Source organism: Callithrix jacchus, chromosome 5, assembly GCF_049354715.1.
Source record: "Callithrix jacchus isolate 240 chromosome 5, calJac240_pri, whole genome shotgun sequence".
Taxonomy (NCBI): Eukaryota; Metazoa; Chordata; class Mammalia; order Primates; family Cebidae; genus Callithrix; species Callithrix jacchus.
Genome location: NC_133506.1, coordinates 94,215,572 through 94,239,205, shown reverse-complemented (window position 1 = coordinate 94,239,205; position 23,634 = coordinate 94,215,572). Strand labels below are relative to the sequence as shown.

The window sequence follows — 23,634 nt, the reverse complement described above, 5'->3', positions numbered from 1 at the left end:
ATTTGAAAAAAGACCTGTCAGTTTTTATAATTGGCTTATCCATTTTCTTTTTTCTTTTTTTTTTTTTGGGACAGTGTCTTGCTTTGTCATGCAAGCTGGAGTGCAGAGGTGCAATCTCGGTTCACTGAAACCTCTGCCCCCTGGGATCAAGTGATCCTCCCACCTTCACCTCCTGAGTAGCTAGGACCACAGGCACACACCACCATGCCCGGCTTTTTTTTTTTTTTTTTTTTTTTTTTTTTTTGTATTTTTAATAAAGACAGGGTTTCACCATATTGCCCAGGCTGGTCATCTCAAAATCCTGAGCTCAAGTGATCTGCCGGCCTTGGCCTCCCAAAGTGCTGGGATTACAGGCGTAAGCCACCACACCTAGCCTGGCTTATCCATTTTCAATGAATGACTATTTGAAAAGTTTGTTCTAACATGTTAAATATGGCCCTGCTTTCTTAAATTCTGATAAGCCATGCAAGAGTAATTGTCTTCATTTAACAAGTATGAATTTGATATGAGGGGTAAGAGAATTTTTATACATTTTGAAGCAAATGAAAGAAAATTCACTATTAAAGTAAACAAGAGTTAATATAGGCTAATTTCTCTGTCAGTTTCAATAATTCATGCTGAGAATTTGTTTAACTGAACTCACTTTTTTAGCATATAAAACAATCTTCTGGACTTGACCTGTTTCTGCAAAGCACTGAATGACTTTATTTGGGACATTAGCCCTTAGGTACACACTAAGTGCCAATGTAGGGTCCACAGATTTCACAAGATCACCCAGTTCTTCAGAACATTCCAGCTGTCCAAGGGAAAAAAAGATTGTTTAGTGATCCATGAACTGTTTTAGAAATAAGCAGTTGACACTATGTCCACTATAAATAATAACTAGTATGAGAGGTACTTAGTTTTACAGAATATATTATAAATATTCAGGGGTTGTGGTTGGTGAACTCTTAATCTTGTAGTCACAGTAATGTCTCAGTTGAATTCTCCACAAATCCTACTTAAAGATAAAAAGATTGCATTTGGATACATACTATAAACTACCTTGTTAGGAATTTAAGTACTTTAAAGCAGAATCTTATACTTCTTGTACTTCTAACTATGAAGAATATTCAGGTATCAGACTCACATCACATGGCCCCGATTTTTCAAAAACAAAAAGCAACTTTTAATGTAATGCTATCAAATGAAAATTTGACACTGAAGAAGCCAGATGAGGTTTACCATAAAGACAGTTATTGAACTCAGAGTATAACCTATATCTCTGAAAGATCTAAGTTCCATCTGCTTGACTTAGATTTAAGCTTATAGGGCAGTAAGGACACTCTTTAAGAATTTTTAGGTAGTGGACAAGCAGATACTCTTGTCTGTGTTATTCAATCTGCCTTACTCATGCAGCTGCCCAATTTGGAAATTCATTTCCGTAGAGTTCTGGTTTACATATTAAAGTTGATTTTCTACTTTGGAGACTAGCTCTTATAAATGATATTTACTCCTGAAAATAAAAAATTGAACTGAACATGCTAATTAATAAATAGTTAATGTCTCTTTTATTAAACCAAAAATGGTCCCATATGACTGTTCACAGAAAAGGTTAATGATACCTAAAGAGCTTTCACCCTGTTACATAGGTCAAATCAATTACCTTGGCTGTACTCACCCTCCCTTATCTTTTTAAAAAATATTATGTATTTATTTCTTTGTTTTTTATTTATTTTATTTTATTTTTTTATGTATTTATTTAATAGGGTCTTGCTGTGTTGTCTAGGCTGGTCTTAAATTCCTGGCATCAAGTGATACTTTTGCCTCAGCCTCCTAAAGTAGTGGAATTACCGGTGTGAGCCACCAAACTCAGCCCTGCCTTATCTTAATCAATTAGGATGGACCTCAGATACTCGATAGTGTGGCTACTCCAGCAGAGACTCCTGTCCAAGCACCCCAAATCTAATGTACTATTCTCTAGTATCTTACAAAATTGTCAAATGCTGGGTCTAGAAACAAGGACTTAGAATTAATAATATAAAAACTGTACTAACATATACTAATGCTGAAAGAATAATAACTAAATGTTATTCACTATTCAGAGTACTTTAAGCAATACTATCTCAGTTTTTGACAATGGTAATTCCATACTACAACTTTGAGGAGAAAGGCCTTTTTTTTATGGTGGTGTGAAAAGAATTAACACTAATAGACAGTTGAAACTTGTTATCTTACAAACAAACAAAATCCTTTGTCTGTTTCTCAGTCACTATTCCACATAAAGAATAAGGTGCTCAGGAAAACGTACTACCATTATATGCTCTGTGTAAAGAGAAATATTGAATAAGTACTGAGTGAATATAAAAGGCATGGAGAAGACCTACTGTAAAGAAAGCTAGTTAACATTTAGAATAGGTTCATATTTAAATAAACTTCAAGAAATCAAGTTAAATATTTTTTCCATGTAACACTAACATTCTGTGAAATCACTGGGAGACAGTATCTTATTGCTATTAGATAGTTGTGCTGCCTTATTAAGATCCATTTTTTTTTTTTTTAAGATTGAGTCTCGCTCTATCGCCCAGGCTGGAGTGCAGTGGTGCAGTATCAGCTCACTGCAACCTCCACCTTTTGGGATCAAGTGATTCTCCTGCCTCAGCCTCCTAAGTAGCTGGGATTACAGGCACCCACCATGATGTCCGGCTAATTTTTATATTTTTAGTAAAGGCGAGGTTTCACCATGTTGGCCAGGCGAGTCTCAAACTCCTGACCTTAAGTGTTCCCCCAACCTCAGATCCCAAAGTTCTAGAATTATAGGCATGAGCCACCACGCCAAGCCAGATCCAACATTTTATATAACATTTTCCTTGTCTACCCAAACATGTTTACCAGCAGCAAATATGGTAAGTTTGATGATACTTTAGAAATTCTAAAAGAAAACATGAAACTTGTATGGGTAGAACTAATGTGCATCTAAAGTGTGGAATGTGGTAGATAAGAGTACATTCCTATGTCCAAATGAGTCACATATATTGACAAATATGATGGATACTGAGGTTAAGTATCTCATACTAAGCTTTCTAAAAGCAAAAGGATAGCAGTTGACTTCCAGGTTATTTTAAACACCAAGCAAGAATCCTGGACCATTTAAAAACTTAAACAAAAGAAAGATATCTAACCTCGATATCCATTAAATACATATGTATTTTCAAAAGGAAATAAGTGACCCAATCTTATACAATGTATGTTTTTGTTCTGTTTCTACAAGCAGTAATGGAGACATTTCTGGTGCAGACTAAATGATTTTAACTTGCTAACATCATATTTAATGCAATTAAAACAAGATTATGTCAACACAATTTAACGTACCTTATCTTCTTTTAACCATTTCTCCAAAAGCTGTTTTCGCCCTTGCTGAAGTACAGGCCTACAAAGCTCTAAGGATTCATATTTGTTGAGCTGTCCCTGGTCCAAAAGGATACCAAAATACTGAAGTAGAGGAGAAGTTTGACCTGGCTGGGCTGGAACACTCTGGAACCGACGGATAGTGTCTGGAGTACGAAGAATTCCCTTTAAGGAGGAGAAATGTTAAAAACTCTTCAAAAGTGATCCAAACATCACACTAATTGCCCTGTAGAGATCAATGTTAGGTCAGTCTTAAAGGAATGAGTCTATCTATTCACATCAAGCTATCAAGTTTCAAATCTTCACCATCTGGAGCAAATATTTAGTCACTATCTTTCATATCTCTGGTTCAATGTTATAAGATTATCCAGAATAAAAAATATATCAACTTAATTGCAATGTCAATGTGTAAGAGAATAATTATAATCCTAAAATAGTTATAGCTAGGTAGTATCCTAAGTTCATATTAAGTACAACTTTCATAATATTGGTCAGGAATGTAAGGTGTTAATTCAGTCCACCATAAACTAACATCAAAAGTGATGAGAATAAATTCAGACTAATTTTGATAGCTCTATTCACCATAAAATTGGACAGGATTTATTTCATGTCCAACTTATCAGTAACTATCATTTACGAAGTCAAACAGTATTATACCAAATAACTAAACATTATTACATCTATGTAAAGCAAAGGCTTGTTAGACCTACATATCCTTCTAACAATAATCTAATAAAAACTAATCAAATCCAGAGAAAATTAACCAAATCTAGAGGCAATGACAAGACATTCTACTAAAGGAAAATGTAACCCAAATGTAACCTAAAAACAGTTTCTCTGTAGAAAGCTGGTTCCTTTTCTAGCAATGTATGAAACAGAATATTAACACTAGATTAATGTCATTGACAACTTCATTTTCTTAACTCTTTACCTTTGGTGCATTAGCAGCCACCTTTGCTGCCTCTGAGTAATTTCCCTGGGCAAAAAGAGCATTAAATTTCCGGGCAAAAAGTTCTTCAGCACCAGCTAAGTTGTTACGTACAGCCATTCTCAGAGCCAAATCAGGATTTTGTAGAACATTGGTGATGTAAGGAATTATGTTTTCTTCTTCCACACACACTGACAAAACCTGCAATTTAAAGAATAAAATATAGCTGCAGTGCGTTCATTTGGATACAAATTATACCAAATCTGTTTAGAACAAATTAATACTGTATTACAAAGGTAATGAAATTGTTAATGCTGCCATTAAAAAATAATAAAAGAAAGGAAGGAAGGAAAGGAAGACAAGGGAAAAGAAATTAATTCAAAGACAAATGTCATAGGGTGCTAGGCCATTATGGGGTTCCTAAAATATGGCCATCCTATAATCTGAATAACTTCTTACTTCATTGTCCAAACTAACTGCTTTGATACCATCTCTTAATTCTTAATACAGTCAGTATCAAAGATTAAGATTCCCACTTAATTGAGCTCTGAAAGACAACTCCACATATTTAAAACTTCTTGCCAGGCCTGATGGCTCATGCCTGTAATCCCAGCACTTTGGGAGGCCAAGGCAGGTGGATTACGAGGTCAGGAGTTCGAGACCAGCCTGACCAACATGGCAAAATCCCATCTCTACTAAAAAAACATACAAAAATTAGCCAGGTATTGTGGCATGTGTCTGTAATCCTAGCTACTCAGGACACTGAGGCAGGAGAATTGCTTGAACCGGGAGGCAGAGGTTGCAGTGAGCCAAGATCGTGCCATTGCACTCTAGTCTGGGCAACAGAGCGAGATTCCGTCTCAAAGAAACAAAAAAAAAACTTCTCGAGGACTTCAATCTTGATAACCTACAGAAAAATGACATGGAAGAAGTTATGACATCTAAATGACCTCTAGGGTTCACTTAGAAGTTATTTAAGGTACACTCCTTTTAATTTTAGGATTTTTATTTGCAAGAATTTTTTTCAGTAATTTTCATTAATTACATTTTCATTCCTGGAGACCAAATTATATACTCAATGAAGGGAGGGACCACTGAATCATTAAGCACTCATCATAATGCAAGGAACATGGTAGGTGCTTAAAAAAAAATACAATTATCAGCAAAGGACAATTTCTAATTGCTTGTTTGAAAAGGTGCCTACCCTCAAACCTCATTAACACTCAATGCCACAGAATACTTTCTGGCTTGCCCCAAAAGCTGAACTATTGTCAACTGCCATAGAGAAAGGGAGTCCTTCTCCACCCATCCATCCCTTTCTCCACTGCAGAACTAGTTATACGCCCTAGCTGATAAACTACTCAGATTACCCCTAACAGCATTTCTCAACCTAATATAATTGTATAATTCTCAGTCACTGTTCCACATGAGGGAAGGGGGCTTGTCTTTGTTTAATTGTATTACTAGCAATATGCAATTAGTGTGGCATAAAACAAATTTGTTGAATAAATGAACATAGGAAATTTCTGTCCCCAAATCAACAAGAATTAAAAAATACTTGAGAACTCAGTGAACCAAATATATAGGTAACAGTCTGCCCTGCCTGTTCTACTACTCCTTTCAAGGAAAATGAAGAAATTTTAACCTCTAATATTTTATTTCTGTTGGTCCGACCTCCATCCTCAAGGCTTATTTAAAGGAAGTAATAATTACTTTCTCTATAGTTATTTGCATTCCTGAGCCCCAACCTTAACTCAAATCTCACCTCCTATAAAGAATGAAAAAGATCAACAGAAAATCCAGTTCCAACTACATTTTCTAAAGCTTCCTATTGATTGCTGCCTTAGGTTTCCCCAAATATTGAATCCACAGTTTCACCCTTTTCATACTTAAAGATTATTATAGCAGACTTCTAGCAAACAATATTTAATAAGATCTACTGCAGGGAACAGAAAAGGTTCCAATGTCTTCTAAAGTACTCAGTTCTATCAAATTCAGAATTTAAGCCAGATGTTGACTATAACATCACTTTAATTGAATTTGCTTTTTCAATGCATAGAAGCCACATACTCATTCCTTCAGGGGATATGCCAAGTTAGTAGACTTTAGCAGAAGAGTAGAAGAAAGGCCTGAGGTCCTAAGGTTACTGTAAACACTAAACACTCATCTCTTTACTCAAAGCAGATGGCACATAAAATGTGGGAGGGAAGGGAAAGTAACAATCAACAAGTTCCTAGAATCAGGGTTATGAATACCAAGAATGTATCGTGAAATTATTCAAGACACTTTAGGTCAAGCGTTATCTTAAAACATCAGCACAACAGCAGAAACAAAAAGGGGCCAGGCATGGTGGCTCATGCCTGTAATCGTAGCACTTTAGGAAGCCGAGGTAGGAGGATCACTTGAGCCTAGAAGTTCAAGACCAGTCTGGGCAACACAGTAAGACCCTGTCTCTTTAAAAGAAAAAAAAATTCATAATTATTAAATTATCACTAATCTAGTTCAGCAAAAAAGGCCAATATATTCTTGATTTTTTTTTTTTTTTTTTTGAGACAGAGTCTTGTTCTGTCACCCAGCCTGGAGTACAGCGGCACAATCTCGGCTCATTGCAACCTCTGCCTCCCAGGTTCAAGCAATTCTCTTGCCTCAGACTCCCAATTAGCTGGGATTACAGGCATGCATCACCATAGCCAGCTAATTTTTTGTATTTTTAGTAGAGATGGGGATTCACCATGTTGCCCAGGCTGGTCTCGAATTCCTGAGCTCAGGCAATCTGCCCATGTTGGCCTCCCAAAGTGCTAGGATTACAGGCATGAGCCACCACACCGGGCCTTATTCTTCCTTTTTTGTTTTTTGGAGACAGAATCTGGCTCTGTTGCCCAGGCTGGAGTGCAGTGGTGCAATCTTGGTTCACTGCAACCTGCGCCACCTGGGTTCAAGTGATTCCCCTGCCTCAGTCTCCTGAGGAACTGGGACTACCGGAGTGTACCACCATGCCTGGCTCACAATGCCCAGCTCATGTTTTTTTTGTATTTTTAGTAGAGACGGGGTTACATTATGTTAGCCAGGATGGTCTCATCTCCTGACCTCATGATTCACCTGCCTCAGCCTCCCAAAGTGCTGGGATTACAGGCGAGAACCACTCTGCCCGGCCTATTCTTGATTTTTCTGAGAGACATTAACAACTGAATACCTGAAAGCTACTGAATTTTTAAAACTGCTTTTGTCACAAACAGTGACTGGTGCTAGAAATACAATTTACTAAAGACAATCTCTTTTTCTAATGAAGAATTATGACTGCAACAGCTAAGCAAACAATTTTAGTAAGTATGGTAAGTGTTAAGAGGAGGGTACCATAAGTTCTAGGAGCATAAAGCAGAAGCACCTAACCAGGTCTGGAGTTAAGGTGGAGCATGGGTAGGTAGGGATGGACTCTCTTTCCGTATATGAAGGAATTGTCTCTTCATATACATAACATCTTCAAATATTAATTGAATCAAGGAGAAACAAAACCTATCTACTTCCTTTGTTCATTATCTGGAAAACATGCTAATTTGGAGGAAACAAGTAAAAGGCAAGACTAGTACAATATTAAGTTTTAAAATTTTTAGCCATTTTTCAGAAAATTAAGATACCTCCTGGTAAAATATTCTTATTAATATTAAAGTAGGCTGGGCCCAGTGGTTCACGCTGTAATCCCAGCCCTTTGGGAGGCCAAGGCAGGCAGATCACGAGGTTAGGAGTTTGAGACCAGCCTGGCCAACATGGTGAAACCCCATCTCTACTAAAAATACAAAAATTAGCCAGGTGTGGTGGTGGGCACCTGTAATCCCAGCTACTTGGTAGGCTGAGGCAGGAGAATTGCTTGAACTCAGGAGGCAGAGGTTGCAGTGAGCTGAGACTGAGCCACTGCACTCCAGCCTGGGTAATGGAGCAAGACTCCATTTGGGGGTGGAGGGGATTAAAATGACAAAGAACCACTTGCTAGATGGTGTGAAGAGGTTTTTCAAAGTTTATAAATTTAGAACAGATAATATTTCCCTATCAAACTGATTAACTTTCCAGGCATCCCACAAGAGGTACTAAAACGTATCACTTTCTAATATGAAATAGTTAGTAATGCTTAATTAAGGAGCTAGGAAAAGGGATGTAAATAGAGTTCTTATCCCTGTAGCTGATAATTGCTCTGCCTTGGAGATAACAGAAAACCCCTTAAGAAGAATATGAGTCTGTCAAATATAACCCTAAATTGTTTCTTTCCATGGAGAATAACTTCTTTTGACAGTAAAGCATATATGCAGTCTGAGATGGCAATACACCAGTTTCTCTCTCTGAGACAGGATTAAAGCGAGACTCTGTATTCATACATATCTCTATTTTTTTTTTTTGAGATGGAGTTTCACTTGTTACCCAGGCTGGAGTGCAATGGCACCATCTCTGTTCACCGCAACCTCCGCCTCCTGGATTCAAGCAATTCTCCTGCCTCAGCCTCCTGAGTAGCTGGGATTACAGGCACATGCCACCATGCCCAGCTAATTTTTTGTATTTTTAGTAGAGACGGGGTTTCACCATGTTGACCAGGATGGTATCCATATCTTGACCTCGTGATCCACCCGCCTCGGCCTCCCAAAGTGCTGGGATTACAGGCTTGAGCCACCACGCCTGGCCACACATCTCTATTTTTAGGTATATATTATTTTCTTTTTTATAAGCTTACATCATGCTTTGATACATATTATTCTCTAATACCCAAAGTTACCATTTACTTTTTGGAAACAAACTAACAGTAATGTGTTATTTTATTTTCTATTTTATTACGTTGGGGGGAATTTCTCTTTTAAAGTACAGGATTGTTCCCAAATGATCAGGTTATTTTATTTTATTGCTTAAGTTTCAAGACTTCCTTACCTGTCCCTTTCTGTTTACACCAATTATTCCAGCTGTGGCTTCATGAGGTGCAGTAACAAAAATTGTTTCTCCACTGATTCTATTCATGTAGATGCAGGTACCAGTCTCAAGATCATAGAGGTGGATATAACCATATTTGGTTATCAAGAATACCACATCATGCTTTTCACTGATCTGTACAAAGAAAATCAACACTTTAGTAAAATAATGAATCTACAAACGGAAAATAAAAACATTCAGTCTAATTCCATTTTAGAGATGGTAAAATTCTAAAACAAGAGGCTTATTTGAAAAATTAAAAGCTAATATTTAAAGTTTCCTTCATTTTTACAGCACATTTAAATATGGATATCCCAAGCTTTTACATTAAACCTAAGAATATGAATGAAATTGATAAAAGGAAAGTCAATTCAAAACTCAGGATAGCACAGTTATTACAGGCATACCTCATTTTACTGCACTTTGCAGTTCAGATGAATCTTTACAAATGGAAGATTTATGGCAACCTGCATCCAGCAAGCCTACTGGCACTATTTTCCAACAGTATGTGCTCTCTTCAGTGTCTCTGTGTCACATTTTCATTAATTATTACAGTATTTCAAACCTTTTAATTATTATATATGTTATGTTGATCTGTGACCAGTGATCTTTGATGTTACTACTGTAATTATTTTAGGGTGCTATGAATCACACCCACATAAGACAGCAAACTTAACCAATAAATATTATGTGTGTTCCGCATGTTTTCACTCACAGGCGGGTGATGAACAATGAGAACACTTAGGCACAGGGAAGGGAACAACACTTACAGGGCTAGGTGGGGGGTGGAGGGGAGGGGAGGGACTTAGGGGTGGGGTAGAGTGAGGGTGAGGAGGATGGGGAGGGATAACAACGGGAGAAATGCCTGATGTAGGTGATGGGTGTAGGTGAATGGAGACAGCAAACCATCATGGCATGTATGTACCTATGCAACAATCCTGCAGGATGCAGGATGCGTACATGTACCCTAGAGCCCAAAGTACAAAAAAGAAAATTGTGTGTGTTCTGACTGCTCCACCAACCAGCTGTTATCCCATTTTTTCCCCTTTTCTCAGGCCTCCGTATTCTCTGAAACACAGCAATAATGAAATTAGGCCTATTAATAACCCTACAATTGCCTCTACGTGTTCTAGCTCTCATTTTAAATCAAAAGCTAGAATTGATTTTATGTTTAGTGAGAAAGACATGTCCAAAGCCAAGATAGGCTGAACGGTGGGCCTTTTGACTTAGCTAAGTTGTGAATACAAAGGAAAAGTTCTTGAAGGAAATTCAAAGTACTACTCCAGTGAACACTCAAATGATAAGAAAACTTAATAGCTTTCTTGCTGCTATGGAGAAAAGTGCACTGGTACAGTAGCTTACACATGTAATCCCAGTCTCATTTTCTTACATCTAAGGAAATTACCACAAATTCAAACTCTAGGTACTTGTCATATTGAGGTAATGTTTTGCAGCCAAAGAGAAAACTATTATACTTTTGAATTTATGTAACTATCTAAATGTGTAGTTTTTTTCTCTTTTAAAATGTTATAGGCTGGGTGCAGTGGCTCATGCCAGTAATCCTAGCACTTTGGGAAGCCAAGGTGGGCGGACTGCCTGAGTTAGGAGTTCGAGACCAGCCTGGGCAACATGGCAAAACCCCGTCTCCACTTAAATACAAAAGAAATTGGCTGGGCGCGGTGGCTCACGCCTGTAATCCTAGCACTTTGGGAGGCCAAGGTGGGTGGATCACCTGAGGTCAGGAGTTCAAGATCAGCCTGTAGTCCCAACTACTTGGGAGGGTAAGGCAGGAGAATTGCTTGAACCTGGAAGGTGGAGGTTGCAGTGAGCCAAGATGGCACCACTGCACTCCAGACTGGGTGACAGAGTGAGACTCTGTCTCTTAAAAAAAAGTTATACATGGCTGGGCGTGGTGGCTCATGCCTGTAATCTCAGCACTTTGGGAGGCTGAGGCAAGTGGATCACTTGAGGTCAGGAGTTTGATATCAGCCTGACCAACATGGTAAAACCCTGTCTCTCTACTAAAAATACAAAAAAAAAAAAAAATATATATATCCAGGCGTGGTGATGCATTCCTGTAATCACAGCTACACAGGAAGCTGAGGCACAAGAATTGCTTGAACCTGGGAGGTGGAGGTTGCAGTGAGCCGAGATTGCACCACTACATTCCAGCTCGGGTGACAGAGCAAGACCCTGTCTCAAATAAAAATGTTATACACTAGCCAGGTGCAGTGGTATGTGTCTGTAGTCCCAGCTACACAGGAGGCTGAAGCAGAAGGATCACTTAGGGCCAGGAGTTTAAGACCAGCCTGGGCTGGCGTGGTGGCTCATGCTCATAATCCCAGCACTTTGGGAGGCCGAGGTGGGCAGACCATTTGAGGTCAGGAGTTCCAGAGCAGCCTGACCAACACAGTGAAACCCTATCTGTAATAAAAATACAAAAATTAGCTGGTTGTGGTGGCAGGCACCTATAGTCCCAGCTACGCAGGAGGCTGAGGCATGATAATCTTTTGAACCCAGGAGGCAGAGATTGCAGTGAGCCGAGATTGTGCCACTGCATTCCAGTCTGGGCAATAGATTTAGTCTCAAAAAAGAAAAGAAAGGAAAAGAAAAGGACCAGCATGGGCACACAGTGAGACATTATCTCTAAAAAATTTTTTAAATACACAGGTGTAGCAACATGTGCCTATAGTCCTATCTACTCTTAGCTACTCTGGAGGCTGAGGCAAGAGGATGAATTGAGCCCAGGAGTTTAAATTCAAGGCTGCAGTGAGCTATGATCATACCACCGCATTCCAGCCTGGGCAACAGAGGGAGACTCTGTCTCTTAAAAAAAAAAGAAAAGAAAAGAAAGAAGGGATGGCGGGAGGGAAGAAAGGAAAGAAAAAAGAAAAGGAAAGAAAGGAAAGGAAAGAAGAAAGGAAGGAAGGAAGGGGGAGAGAGAGAGACAAAGAGAGATCAAACCAGCTACAACATTCTCTTAAGCCAAAGCTTAATCTAGTGCAAGGCCCTAGCTCTCCTCAATTCTGCCAAGGCTCAGAGAGGTGAGAAAGCAACAGAAGAAAAATTTGAATGTAGCAGAAGTTGGTTGGTAAGGTTTAAGGAAAGGTTTAAGGAGGTTTTATGTCATCTCTATAACATAAAAGTACATAGTGAAATAGCAAGTACTGATGTAGAAGCTGCAGCAAGTTATATAGAAGATCTAGGTAAGATCATTGAAGGTGGCCACACTAAACAACAGATTTTCAATGTGGAAGAAACAGTCTTCTATGGGAGGATGATGCCATCTAGGACTTTTACATCTATAGAGATGTCAATGCGTGGCTTTAAAGGATAGGCTGACTCTCTTATTAGGAACTAATGATGCTGGTGACTTTAAGTTGAAGTCAATGCTCATTTGCTATTCCAAAAATCCTAGAACACTCAAGAAATTATGCTAAATCTACTTTGCCCGGGCTATAGAAATGGAACACCAAAGCCCTGATGACAGCACATCTGTTTACAGCATTGTTTATGAAATATTTTATGCCTACTGTTGAGACCTACTGCTCAGAAAAAAAAAAAGATTCCCTTTGAAATATTGCTGCTCATCAACAATGCACAGTCACTGAAGAGCTCTGATGGAGATATACAAGGATATTAATATTGCTTTCATGCCTGCTAAGACAACATCCATTCTGAAGCCTATGAACCAAAGAAGTAATTTTGACTTACAAGTCTTCTTATTTAAGAAATATATTTCATAAGACCACAGCTGCCATTGATAGTGATTCATCTGATAGATCTGGGCAAAGTAAATTTAAGTGAATCTGGAAAGGATTTACCACAGTAAATTTAAGTAATGGTGAATCTGGAAAGGATTCATCATTCTAGATGTCATTAAGAACATTCATGATTCATGGGAAGTCAAAATATCAACATTAAAAGAAATTTGGAAGAAGCTGATTCCAACCTTCAAAGATGATAGAGGGAGGGGTTCAAGACTAAAGTGGAGCAAATAACTGTAGATGTGGTGGAAATAGCAAGAAAACTACAATTGAAATGGAGCCTAAAAGTATGACTGAATTACTATAATCTCATAGTAAAGGAGCTGCTTCTTCAGGATGGGCAAAGAAAAGTAGTTTCTTGAGATGCAATCTACTCCTCGTGAAGGTGCTGTGAACACTGCTGAATTACAACAATGGATTTAAATTATTAAAGAAACTTAGCTAATAAAGCAGTGGCAGGGTTTGAAAGAATTGACTCCAATTTTGAAAGATCTAATCTGGGTAAAATGCTACCAAATGGCATTGCATAGAGAAATCTTTTGCAAAATAGTCAATTAATGCAGCAAACTTCTTTGATGTCTTATTTGAAGAAACTAGCACAGCCACCTCAACCTTCAGCAACCACCACTCTGATTCGGCAGCCACTGACATTGACACAAGACTCTCCACAAGCAAAAAGATCACAACTTGCTAAAGGCTCAAATAATCATTAATATTTTTTAGCAATAAAGTATTTTTAAATTACAGTATGTATACTGTTTTTCTAGACAATGCTATTTCATACTTTACAGTAGACTACCGTATAGGGTAAATATAACTTTTATCTGCACTGGGAAACCAAAGAACTCTTATGACTCACTTTCCTGTGATATTTACTTTATTGTGGTGGTCTGGAACCAAATCTCATAATATGTTCAAGGTATGCCTGTATATGAAAGGCCAAGGTATTATTTTACAAAGCTTCACTAATACACTCTATAAGAGTATTCTTTTAAGCATCACTTAAATTATATCTACCGTGAATACTCTTTGGGTTAATTTCTTTTAAGAGGAGAGATTTTTAAAAAGTCATTTATTTTGCTTAAAATACCTGCATTGCAACAGGAAAATCATTTTGTGCTTCCGGAGGAAAGAAAACATCCACTGCCTTCTTTGGAAAGGGCTGGTTCCCCGTAGGTGGTGTGCCAACTTCAATAATATGTAACTGTTCAAAAGAAAATAAAAATGTATATAAACCTACACATTAGCAGTTGATCAAGGAAGCTTTATTTACAGCCCCCAAAAGGAAACAACCAACATGTTCCATAAGAGATCAATGTTAAATGGTTTTGGTTACATCCATACCATGGAATACTTGGTAATAAAAAGGAAAAAAACTTCCACGAACTATATGGTGATTGAAAAAAAAGAAGCCAATCTTAAAAGGTCATATACTGTATGATACCATTTATGTAACATTCCTGAAGTGACAAAATTATAGAGATGGAGAATAAATTAGTGGTTGCCAGGAGCTGGGGATGGTGTGAGAAAGGGGGAGTGGGTGTGACTCTACAGTCATAAGGGAAATCACTGTGGTGATAAAATAGTTATCTATTCATAACAAAATGGCACAGAATCATACAATTGTACCAATGTCAATTTCCTGGTTTTCTACTGTACTACAGCTGTGTAAGATGTAGCCATTGGGAGAAACTGGGTAAAGAACACAGGGGACTATTCTGTACTGTCTTTGCAGCTTCCTATGAAGCTGTGAAATGACTTTCATGTTATTTCAAGATAAATATGTTTTTAAAAATCAGATGATACTCAGGAGGCTGAGGCAGGAGAATCGCTTGAATCTGGAGATGGAGGTTGCAGGGAACTGGGATCACACCACTGCCCTCCAGCCTGGGCGACTCGGCGAGACTCCATCTCAAAAAAAGTCAGCTGAATATCTGAAATAATCAGACCTCAAATAATCTACCTGAAATAAATGATATAGAAGGGTAATACAATACCTACAATGGTATTTTTCTCCTAGCTTTCAATTTTAGTTTAGGATTTCCAAATAGAAATCTAACCTCAGTTGTTAAATTCTTCTCTACCTATATATATATATGCTAAAGCAAAAGGAATATATATCTAATTTGAGTTGTCTTTCTAATCACAAACATCCCACAAATTAGATGAGAGCATTTTGGTTTAAAATATCCAATGCTGCACATAAGCCGGGCAAGAGAAAAGTAAATAATCTCAATGAGAAAGTACTATATATTTTTCTTAGCCTTGTCAGAAACGAACTCAGACAAAAAATAATTCAGTTTCCAAGACAAACACCATATGAATGTTACGGGGTCTCATCCTTCATCAGGATGACTAGCCATACTGAAAAAAATTGATATCTTCCTTCAAAAGCCATGGCAGACAGGATATACCACCATATATTAAATAACAGGCTCAAGAACCTATAAACAGGTTTTCAGATATAGTTTAAAATGACATTGAAACTTTTTTCTAGTAGAACTTTTCAATAAATGTCTTGGCCTTATTTTATTTTATTTTTTTCTTGTTTTGAGACAGAGTTAAATTCTTGTTGCCCAGGCTGGAGTGCAATGTCACGATCTCAGTTCATTGCAACCTCCACCTCCCAGGTACAAGCTATTCTCCTGTCTCAGCCTCCCAAGTAGCTTGGATTACAGGCATGTGCCACCAAGCCCAGCTAATTTTTTTGTATTCAGTAGAGATGGAGTTTCACCATATTAGTCAGGTTGGTTGCGAACTCCTGACCTCAGGTGATCCACCTGCCTTGGCCTCCCAAAGTGCTGGGATTATAGGTGTTAGCGACCGCATCCAGCCTGGTCTTACGCTTTAAGGATAATATCTAATTTCTAAAACTACATGTTTTTTTCTGTTTAAATTCCATCAATTCAGATCTAAATATCAGTGCTTTCTACCCTTGTCACATTAAGTATTGGTAGCATTATTCCTCAATTCAGGGACTATTGTGAAATTTTAAGCAGATTTATATCTCCTCGATTATTGTTTCCTCTCTGCTGATAGGCTACAGATGATCATATTTTAAGCAATCTCTATCTCAATTTTCAAAAACTGCTTAGTTACCAAGAGAAAGAGACACACGTCCTAACAAAGGTGAAGTTCAAATTTTTTGGTCTGCCTAGAATCTAAACCCCTTCCTAATGGAACAACAAGAGGGAGGACACTCTTTACAAGTTTGTTGGTGGTAGAACCGGCCTTCTGTTTTAGAAGCACCAAATAATTATTTCCAAACCTCTCAGACGTAAAATGTGGGCAACTGACCTTGCCTATAACTGAACTTTGAATAGGGAGCTAGAAACATAAAGGTATTAGGATTTCAGAGATTTTACTCTGGTAGTAGAAATAGTAGTCAAATCAAATTTCCAAGCATCCAGCAATGAAATTATGGATTCAGAAGTGTCCTGAGAGTTGTGTGAAATGGTTGTGGGCTAGGATCTTGACCACTGCCCATTTTCCATTATTTCTCCTCATTTCCCAATCTTGGTTGTACAGCTTCCCCAGCTGCTGTAAACTATCCAATATCCTTCACTAAACAGCCCATGCTCTAATCAACCAGACCTTGTTTCTATTACCTGCAACTAAGAAGTCTAATATACAAAGTATTACAATTTGTTCAGGTGATTCCAACTTGTGGCCATGGTTGAAAACCTCTAACTTAAGGCAATGTTATTCAACTGTAGTTTACATTACCTCTATATCAAGCCATATAAAGTATTTAAAATGCAGATTATATTGGGAAACCAAGGCGGGAAGGTCACTTGGGGCCCAGAAGTTTGAGACCAGCCTGGGGAATATAGTGAGGCCCTCTCTCTACAAAAATAAAAAAAATTGCCAGGCATGGTGGCATGTGCCTGTAGTCTCTCTCAGCTACTCAGGAGGCTGAGACAGACGGATCACTTGAGCCTGGAAGGTAAGGGCTGCCATGAGTGAGCCCATGAGTGCGCCACTGCACTTAAGCCTGGGCAAACAGAGTGACACACTGTCTCAAAAAACAAAAAATAACAAAAAAAATTATGTGCACCACTTACTAAATCAAACTCTCTAGATGTACAGCATATAAAAATGTACACTCTAGCAATCAAAATGAAGAACATAAACAGCCAACAGAAAAAGCTGTGAAAGAACATTATTCATTTTAGACAAGTATCACTAGATGCAAAATTTGAACAAATTAAGTCACTACAAATGTGAATACTAAAAATAAGTAGGAAAGGAGAAGGCTATTTTGAAATTAGATGACTGATTTGTGGCAAAAAGCCAAATACAAGTTCTCATTAAAATAATTACCAAAGCTAAAACTTACCTTCCCTCCAGCTTGGCCCCGGACTGCAAAACAAAATAACGTTGATTCTTCTGCATTTCCTTCCATCTTAAACTGTGCAAAGCTAGCTGCATGTCCTTCAATGGGCTGAGATACTTTCCGATCTACAGAATATAGCTGCATAGCTCCCACCACACGATTTTGCTACAAAAGATCAAAGAGAATAATGTTTGGAGACCCATAAACCAAAAACTCTCCGATTCATCAAGTAATGAAATAATTAGAATGCTCTGTCATCTTTAGCAGGATTTGTAATTATTTGTTACTTTTGTCTTTCAACTTAAAATCAGCCCCAAACATTATCTTGTTAAAATTTAACATAAATGTTTAAAATGTGCCTCATATACTCCATAATAAATGGAGTATATGAGGCAGTAAATACTCCATAATAAATCCCAAATCATTCTTACAGAAACTCAATTTCTACTCAATCTCCACAGAAGAGCTAAAAATGCTTGAGAAGAGTATTCTGAAATTATATGTCAGTGTAGCAAAGGAGGGAGGAAGGAAGAAAGGGAGGGAGGCAGGGAGGGAGGAAGAAGGGATGAGAGGGAGGAAAGAAAAAGAGAAAAAAAGTTTTTCAAATAAGTGAAATTCAACAGGACTGAATACACAAAGACCTAATCTCAAAACTGCATTCTGGGCACAACAGTTCTCTAAACCTCTTCTTTATAAAAAACAAAATAACCAAACAACAACAACAACAACTAGTTAAAATGTTACCTGTGCAGATATACCAGTTAGAAGTAACCACTTTTGTTTTGCATCTGTACGATAATTGATAATCTGGCACCCTGCAAGGCTAGAATGGCGATCGAACATTTTCACTGGCTGAGACTCTCCTTCCATACTCCAGTGATAAACTGCATTATCCGTAACAAGAGCAACCGTATTCAAAGAGATCCATTTCCAAAAGGTGACATCATCAGTCATAGTATGAGCCTTCATTTTACTTTTCATTTCAATGTTAAAAATCTGAAGAGTCTTCCCAGCTAAAAACAAAATCAAGAATGATAAATCATTTAAAAAGTAAAGTTTAGAATAAATACCTACCTAGACTAGCTCTGTAACTTCCAAACAAAACTAGTTCTATCACGAGACTAATAACTACAGGAGTTGCATCAATATAGCAGCAACCATTAAAGGGGTAACAGTTAAGACTAAGCAAACAATCTACATCTACATTTTAAGCAAAAACTATATCACCTCTAATAAACACATTTTAAACATACAGAATGACTTCCATGAAATTCTAAATCCCAACTGGGATCTAATGAATAGTTTTCTTAACAACTGAAAACAAAGCTGTCACCTTCATACTTGTAATTAAGTATGCTTACTTTACAAATAAACTTAGTTGCATGTACACAAGACAAAACAACTCTGATAACAAACACATGGGGAAAATGTACTTTTTAAAGGCAGTCATCTCTTATATGACTAAATCTTGTGGAAACTGCTTTTTAAAAAGAAGATCTGCTTCAATTCTGTTTTGTTGCCACTAGCACATGAGAGAAGTGCATGCTACGTTTAACTGGTTTAAGGTAACAAAGGGAAGGTAGAGGTGCTGAAGGAAAGGAGAGGGGGAGACAAAGGAAGAGGATAGTTTCAGATGCTATTAATATACTGGAGATAAAAACAAAGTTCAAGCTTCATCCAATTAAGAAAGCAAGCATTTAGTTAAAAAAAGGGTGAAATTTAACTGAGTGTTAACAGTCCACTGAGTCAGATGCAAAGGCTTATAATTTGAAATCCATCAGTTCAAAATGTGATTTAGTATAAATTAAGAGAGGCCAAAGACCACAACTATCACTAGGCTGTCAAGATTAGTCTTTAGAAACTAAGAAAAACCTGAGCCACAGAGAATCTGGCTCCCGAAGGACCAAAATCTTAAGATTGGGGTGCTGGGGGGACACAGGGGGGAGCAAAACATACAGCTTTTATACTACAACCCTCCTTACCACATGTGCAAAAATTTCTTTCATAAAATGAAGAATGTTATTCCCATCCCACACAGTATGTAAACCACAACCAGACTTGAAGAATTGTGAGAGTTACAGTCCTGTTTATAAAAAGAAGCCAAAGGGTTCAAAACTGGCTTCGGAGGGAAGCAGTATTTTGGAATGACTTACTTTCCTTTGCTGCCTTTCCCAACCCCCAGATTATTAGGGGTTGGAGTATATATAAATGGGGTGGTTTGGGAAGGGGGACAAGGGATGACAGCTTGACCCCATAGTGCAGACATATAGGCACAAATCTGTAATGCTATTGTACAGTGCTCTGAAAATCTTTTCAATTTATTCTTTTTATAGAACAGGACAATAACTAATACAATCTAATTTAAGATAACTCACCATCTGCACACATAAGAAAGCGTTAAGAAATGTGATAAGATAACAACAATATTAAAAATAGAAAAGAATTTTGGCAAAATTAAAATGATGGCCTTTTAATAGAGAGGTATGGGAATTGCTAAAGACCTGAATTTAAATTCTTTAAAGAGTGTGAAGGAAGCTTAATACCCTAAATAGAAGTAATAGAAGTAAAACACTTACTGTCACAAAACATCTGGTCCTGAGTGAAAGCTGGACCATTTTTCCTCGAGATAAAATCAGCTTCTATCTTAGATATGTGATAGTGACTTATTTGTTTGAATATGCTTGTCCTACCCAACACTGTTTACTCTCCAACTAGTATTATTACTACATACAAAGTTTAAATCATATAGAAAGGTCAAAGTTCAGCACCTCTAACAGCCACGAATTTATCAAGAAATTACTGGGAACTTGAACTTTTCTTCCTTCAATCGAAATGAAAAACAAAGCAAAAAAAAAAAAAAGGCAATCAAATGCCTCAAGAGTCAGTTTGTCACCGAGCCCTCTTAAGAACATCTGTTTTAAAGGGTCAATTAGTCTCATTCTGAAGTTCAAAGGAATATAGGCTCCCTGACAGTCTAAGAGTCATTGAACTCTGTTTAGACTAAGCTGCACGGTTCTCTGCTGTTGACAGTTAAAAAGTTAGTCTGAACAAACTCAAATACCATTTACTTAAGAGCTTTAATACCCTCCTATAAACAAACACACTTTTAATAATTACTGTAAATTCAAGCCATTTCTAGAACCCAATTAAGTGAAAAACAAGCCTGAAGTGTAAGAAAGGCACAGAATCAAAGGCAAGTGTATCATCATAACAAGATTCTGCAATGTTTAGGTGCTAATATTAGTAAAGTATGTTCTATTCCAGAATATGAATCACTAATTTGTTTCCTCTGTAGAAAGATAAGTTTAGTGCAGTCTTATATCAGATACAAAATTTAAATGCATTTATTCTAAAAATCATTCTAAGTCAATCTACGTTAAGACATTTCACAGAAACATCACAAGTAAAAGTCATTAAAGTGGTTTAAATCAAGTTCAGTATTAGCAGATCTATTTTCTTTAACCAAATTTAATCAATATACTTAAAAGGTAAACTCTAGTTATTGTACTTGCATAAATACATAGGAAGAGTTGGCTGGGCACAGTGGCTCACGCCTATAATCCCAGCACTTTGGGAGGCCGATGCAAGTGGATCACAAGGTCAGGAGTTCAAGACCAGCCTGGCCACCATAGTGAAACCCTGTCTCTACTAAAAATACAAAAGAATTAGCCAGGCATGGTAGCAGGGAGCTACAGCCTTCCAGCTACTAGGGAGGCTGAGGCAAGAGAATCACTTAAACCTGGAAGGCCAAGGTTGCAGTAAGCTGAGATTGAGTCACTGTACTCCAGCCTGGGCAACAAAAGTGAAACTCTGTCTTAAAAGAAAAAAAAATACCACACAGGAAGAGTTTTAAGAAAAACTCACAATCTTTTATACCTTTCAGTGCAATTACTTTGCTAGCTGGATTCATGATGGCACTGTCTGCTGAAATTGGTCTTCGAATTGGATTACTTGGGTCGTTCATATCAATGATTACCACCTGGGCCTGCTCTCCTACTTTTTCTCTAATGCAGATGAATTTGTCAGACTCCATAGTCAGGGTACTGAAGCCAATGTTTGCTGGGTTGATACCCAGGTTCTGGAGCTAGAAAAAATAGTAATAATAAACCATGTTACCAAGTGGTTTCGAAAGACTTGACATTCATATGTGTTCATCACACAAATCCTCACTTAACAGTAATGCTTCAAGGTCACCATAACATCTATATTATCTTAAAGTGAGACAATTCATAGCCAAGTACTGGACCTTCTTTTCTTCAAACATGACATTCAACTGTTTCAACTAAGAAGTAGAACAAATACAGATGGAGTTACAGGAAAAAGCAACATCTGCAAGCTAGCATTTATGGTTCAAGGGGTTTGAGGTAATTAAGTTTCTGAATTTATTTTAAGACCTTGGAACTACTGGACCTGTCCTCTTATCCCCCTTAACATGTAGTAGTTACTTGTTCATACTTTAAGAATCTGAAAAATAAAGTTACAAGCATAAAAAGATTGAAAATGTCACAGAGTTTTTGATCTAAATAAAGGAACTTGAATAGCAAGAGCAAACACATTCTAATTCTGTGCAAAAAGTGCCAAAACAAAGTTATGTGAGAGGGATCTTGTCAAAGACTATATAACTAAAGCAATGTGTTCAAAGGAGGCAGGTTTGAGAATTCTCAAAAGAAAGAGCGTGTGATAAAGCACAAAGATGTAAAAGCGTGGTTGGCTACGGGAACTACAAGTACTTTTTATAACACTATAGTCTAAGATCGGCTTGAGGAAGCACAGAATTAAGGTTAGAGAGATAAGCAATGGCCAGACTGACAAGCTAAAACATACCACAGGAAGAATCCTGAGTTTATTCTACAGGCAAAAGGAGCTACTTAAGGATTTTAACAATGAAAATAATGGAATTAGATTTGCTTTGTGCACTCAGAAAATACTAAAATATTATGCTAAACAAATATAGTGGATCTAAAGATGGTAGGTCTCTGCAAGCCAACTAAGTATGTAAGAACAAAAGTCACTTGTTACTGGCAGGAAATCTCTACCAGAGTGGGTCATTAATACTCTGGGTGACTAACTGGTGTAACATATTAAGTTCTACTAAAACAAATTACATGAAGGCTTTATTTTATTAGCCTTGGCCAGACTAGTTTTATCCCTTTCCTCCAAGGGTCATAAATTCACATGGTACAAAACACACACACACAATATTCACATGGTAAAAAATACACACACATTCACATGGTACAACACACACACACGCACAGAAGAAAAAGCATGGAAAAGACAAACCAAGACTTTCTGTCATCCTTGTCCTCTAGCAATACAGTTTCCCTCCCCAGACACCAACACTGTCACTATTATGGACTAAATCAGCCAAGTTAACTGTATTTTATTTAAATTCTTTAGTCAAACTCTTCTGCCAATAGTGTTTAAATGTAACCAGCCCAGGCTCTGAATAAGATATATCGTAAGACTACAAGACTACATTTTACTTTCTCTTCACTATTCTACCTCAATGACCGCTGGCACTGAGTTATAAATGTTATAACTCAGTTATAAAGTATAGTTACAATAACTCAGTCACTGAATATAGGGGCAAGGAGTCAAACAACTGTCTAACCATTAATACAAACATCATAATAAAGTAGAAGATTAACCTGCTTTACAAGCTCAAGTATATGCTGTAACGCAAGGCAAATACACTAGCTTTAAAGTATGTAACGTATAATGTATTTGGTTATAGTAAAACGTTATAAACCATTAATTTTAACTTCTTCCTGACTTTAACTTTTTTTTTGAGACAGGGTCTCACATCTATTTTTCTAAGTAAAGAGTCCTTAGATATGTTTAATTGATAATTAGCCTTTCTGATAATTGGAGAAAATATTCCAGTGGGCCTATAAAGTTCATAGTTATATACCTAAAAGCAAGAAATTATCTCCTAAGCTACCCCGTAAGAATTCTATGTTTCGAAGTCTCTACCAAACCTTCACCTCAGGCACTGAGTTTCACCTGTCACAGTTTAAGTCCCACAGTGTTTGAGGAAGTCAGAGTAAAAATAGTGTTAGTCAAATAGTGAAATTAAAATCAAAACCACAAAAGGATGCAAACCAGAGATACTACTAACTGAACCCCAAATGATTCTAACAGATTCCTTCTCACCCTTCAACTTCAGAGGTAGGTGGAAGATGACTTTAAGAAAACACTATCAGAAAATAAAGAGGAGGAAAAAAGGAAAGTCAAACAACCTGTGTTTCTAATTCCTTGCTAGATCC

The 23,634-nt window shown here is 37.4% G+C and overlaps 1 protein-coding gene across 6 annotated transcripts in view; it reads right to left on the bottom strand.

Annotated features, from left to right (window-relative positions):
• CLTC (clathrin heavy chain) overlaps nucleotides 1–23,634 on the bottom strand; it is a 79,800-nt gene that overhangs the window by 33,343 nt on the left and 22,823 nt on the right. For 2 of the 6 annotated variants that reach the window (XM_008996958.6, XM_008996960.6), the window contains exons 2-9: nucleotides 21,230–21,449; nucleotides 18,110–18,378; nucleotides 17,369–17,530; nucleotides 14,120–14,233; nucleotides 9,224–9,397; nucleotides 4,319–4,516; nucleotides 3,352–3,552; nucleotides 644–796 (exon numbers count right to left, since the gene is read on the bottom strand). In XM_008996958.6, coding sequence (XP_008995206.1) covers nucleotides 644–796; nucleotides 3,352–3,552; nucleotides 4,319–4,516; nucleotides 9,224–9,397; nucleotides 14,120–14,233; nucleotides 17,369–17,530; nucleotides 18,110–18,378; nucleotides 21,230–21,449 — 1,491 coding nt within the window. The remainder of the gene's footprint in view (nucleotides 1–643; nucleotides 797–3,351; nucleotides 3,553–4,318; nucleotides 4,517–9,223; nucleotides 9,398–14,119; nucleotides 14,234–17,368; nucleotides 17,531–18,109; nucleotides 18,379–21,229; nucleotides 21,450–23,634) is intronic. The other 4 variants (XM_008996959.5, XM_002748169.6, XM_035300674.3 and 1 more) reach the window with 2 other exon arrangements.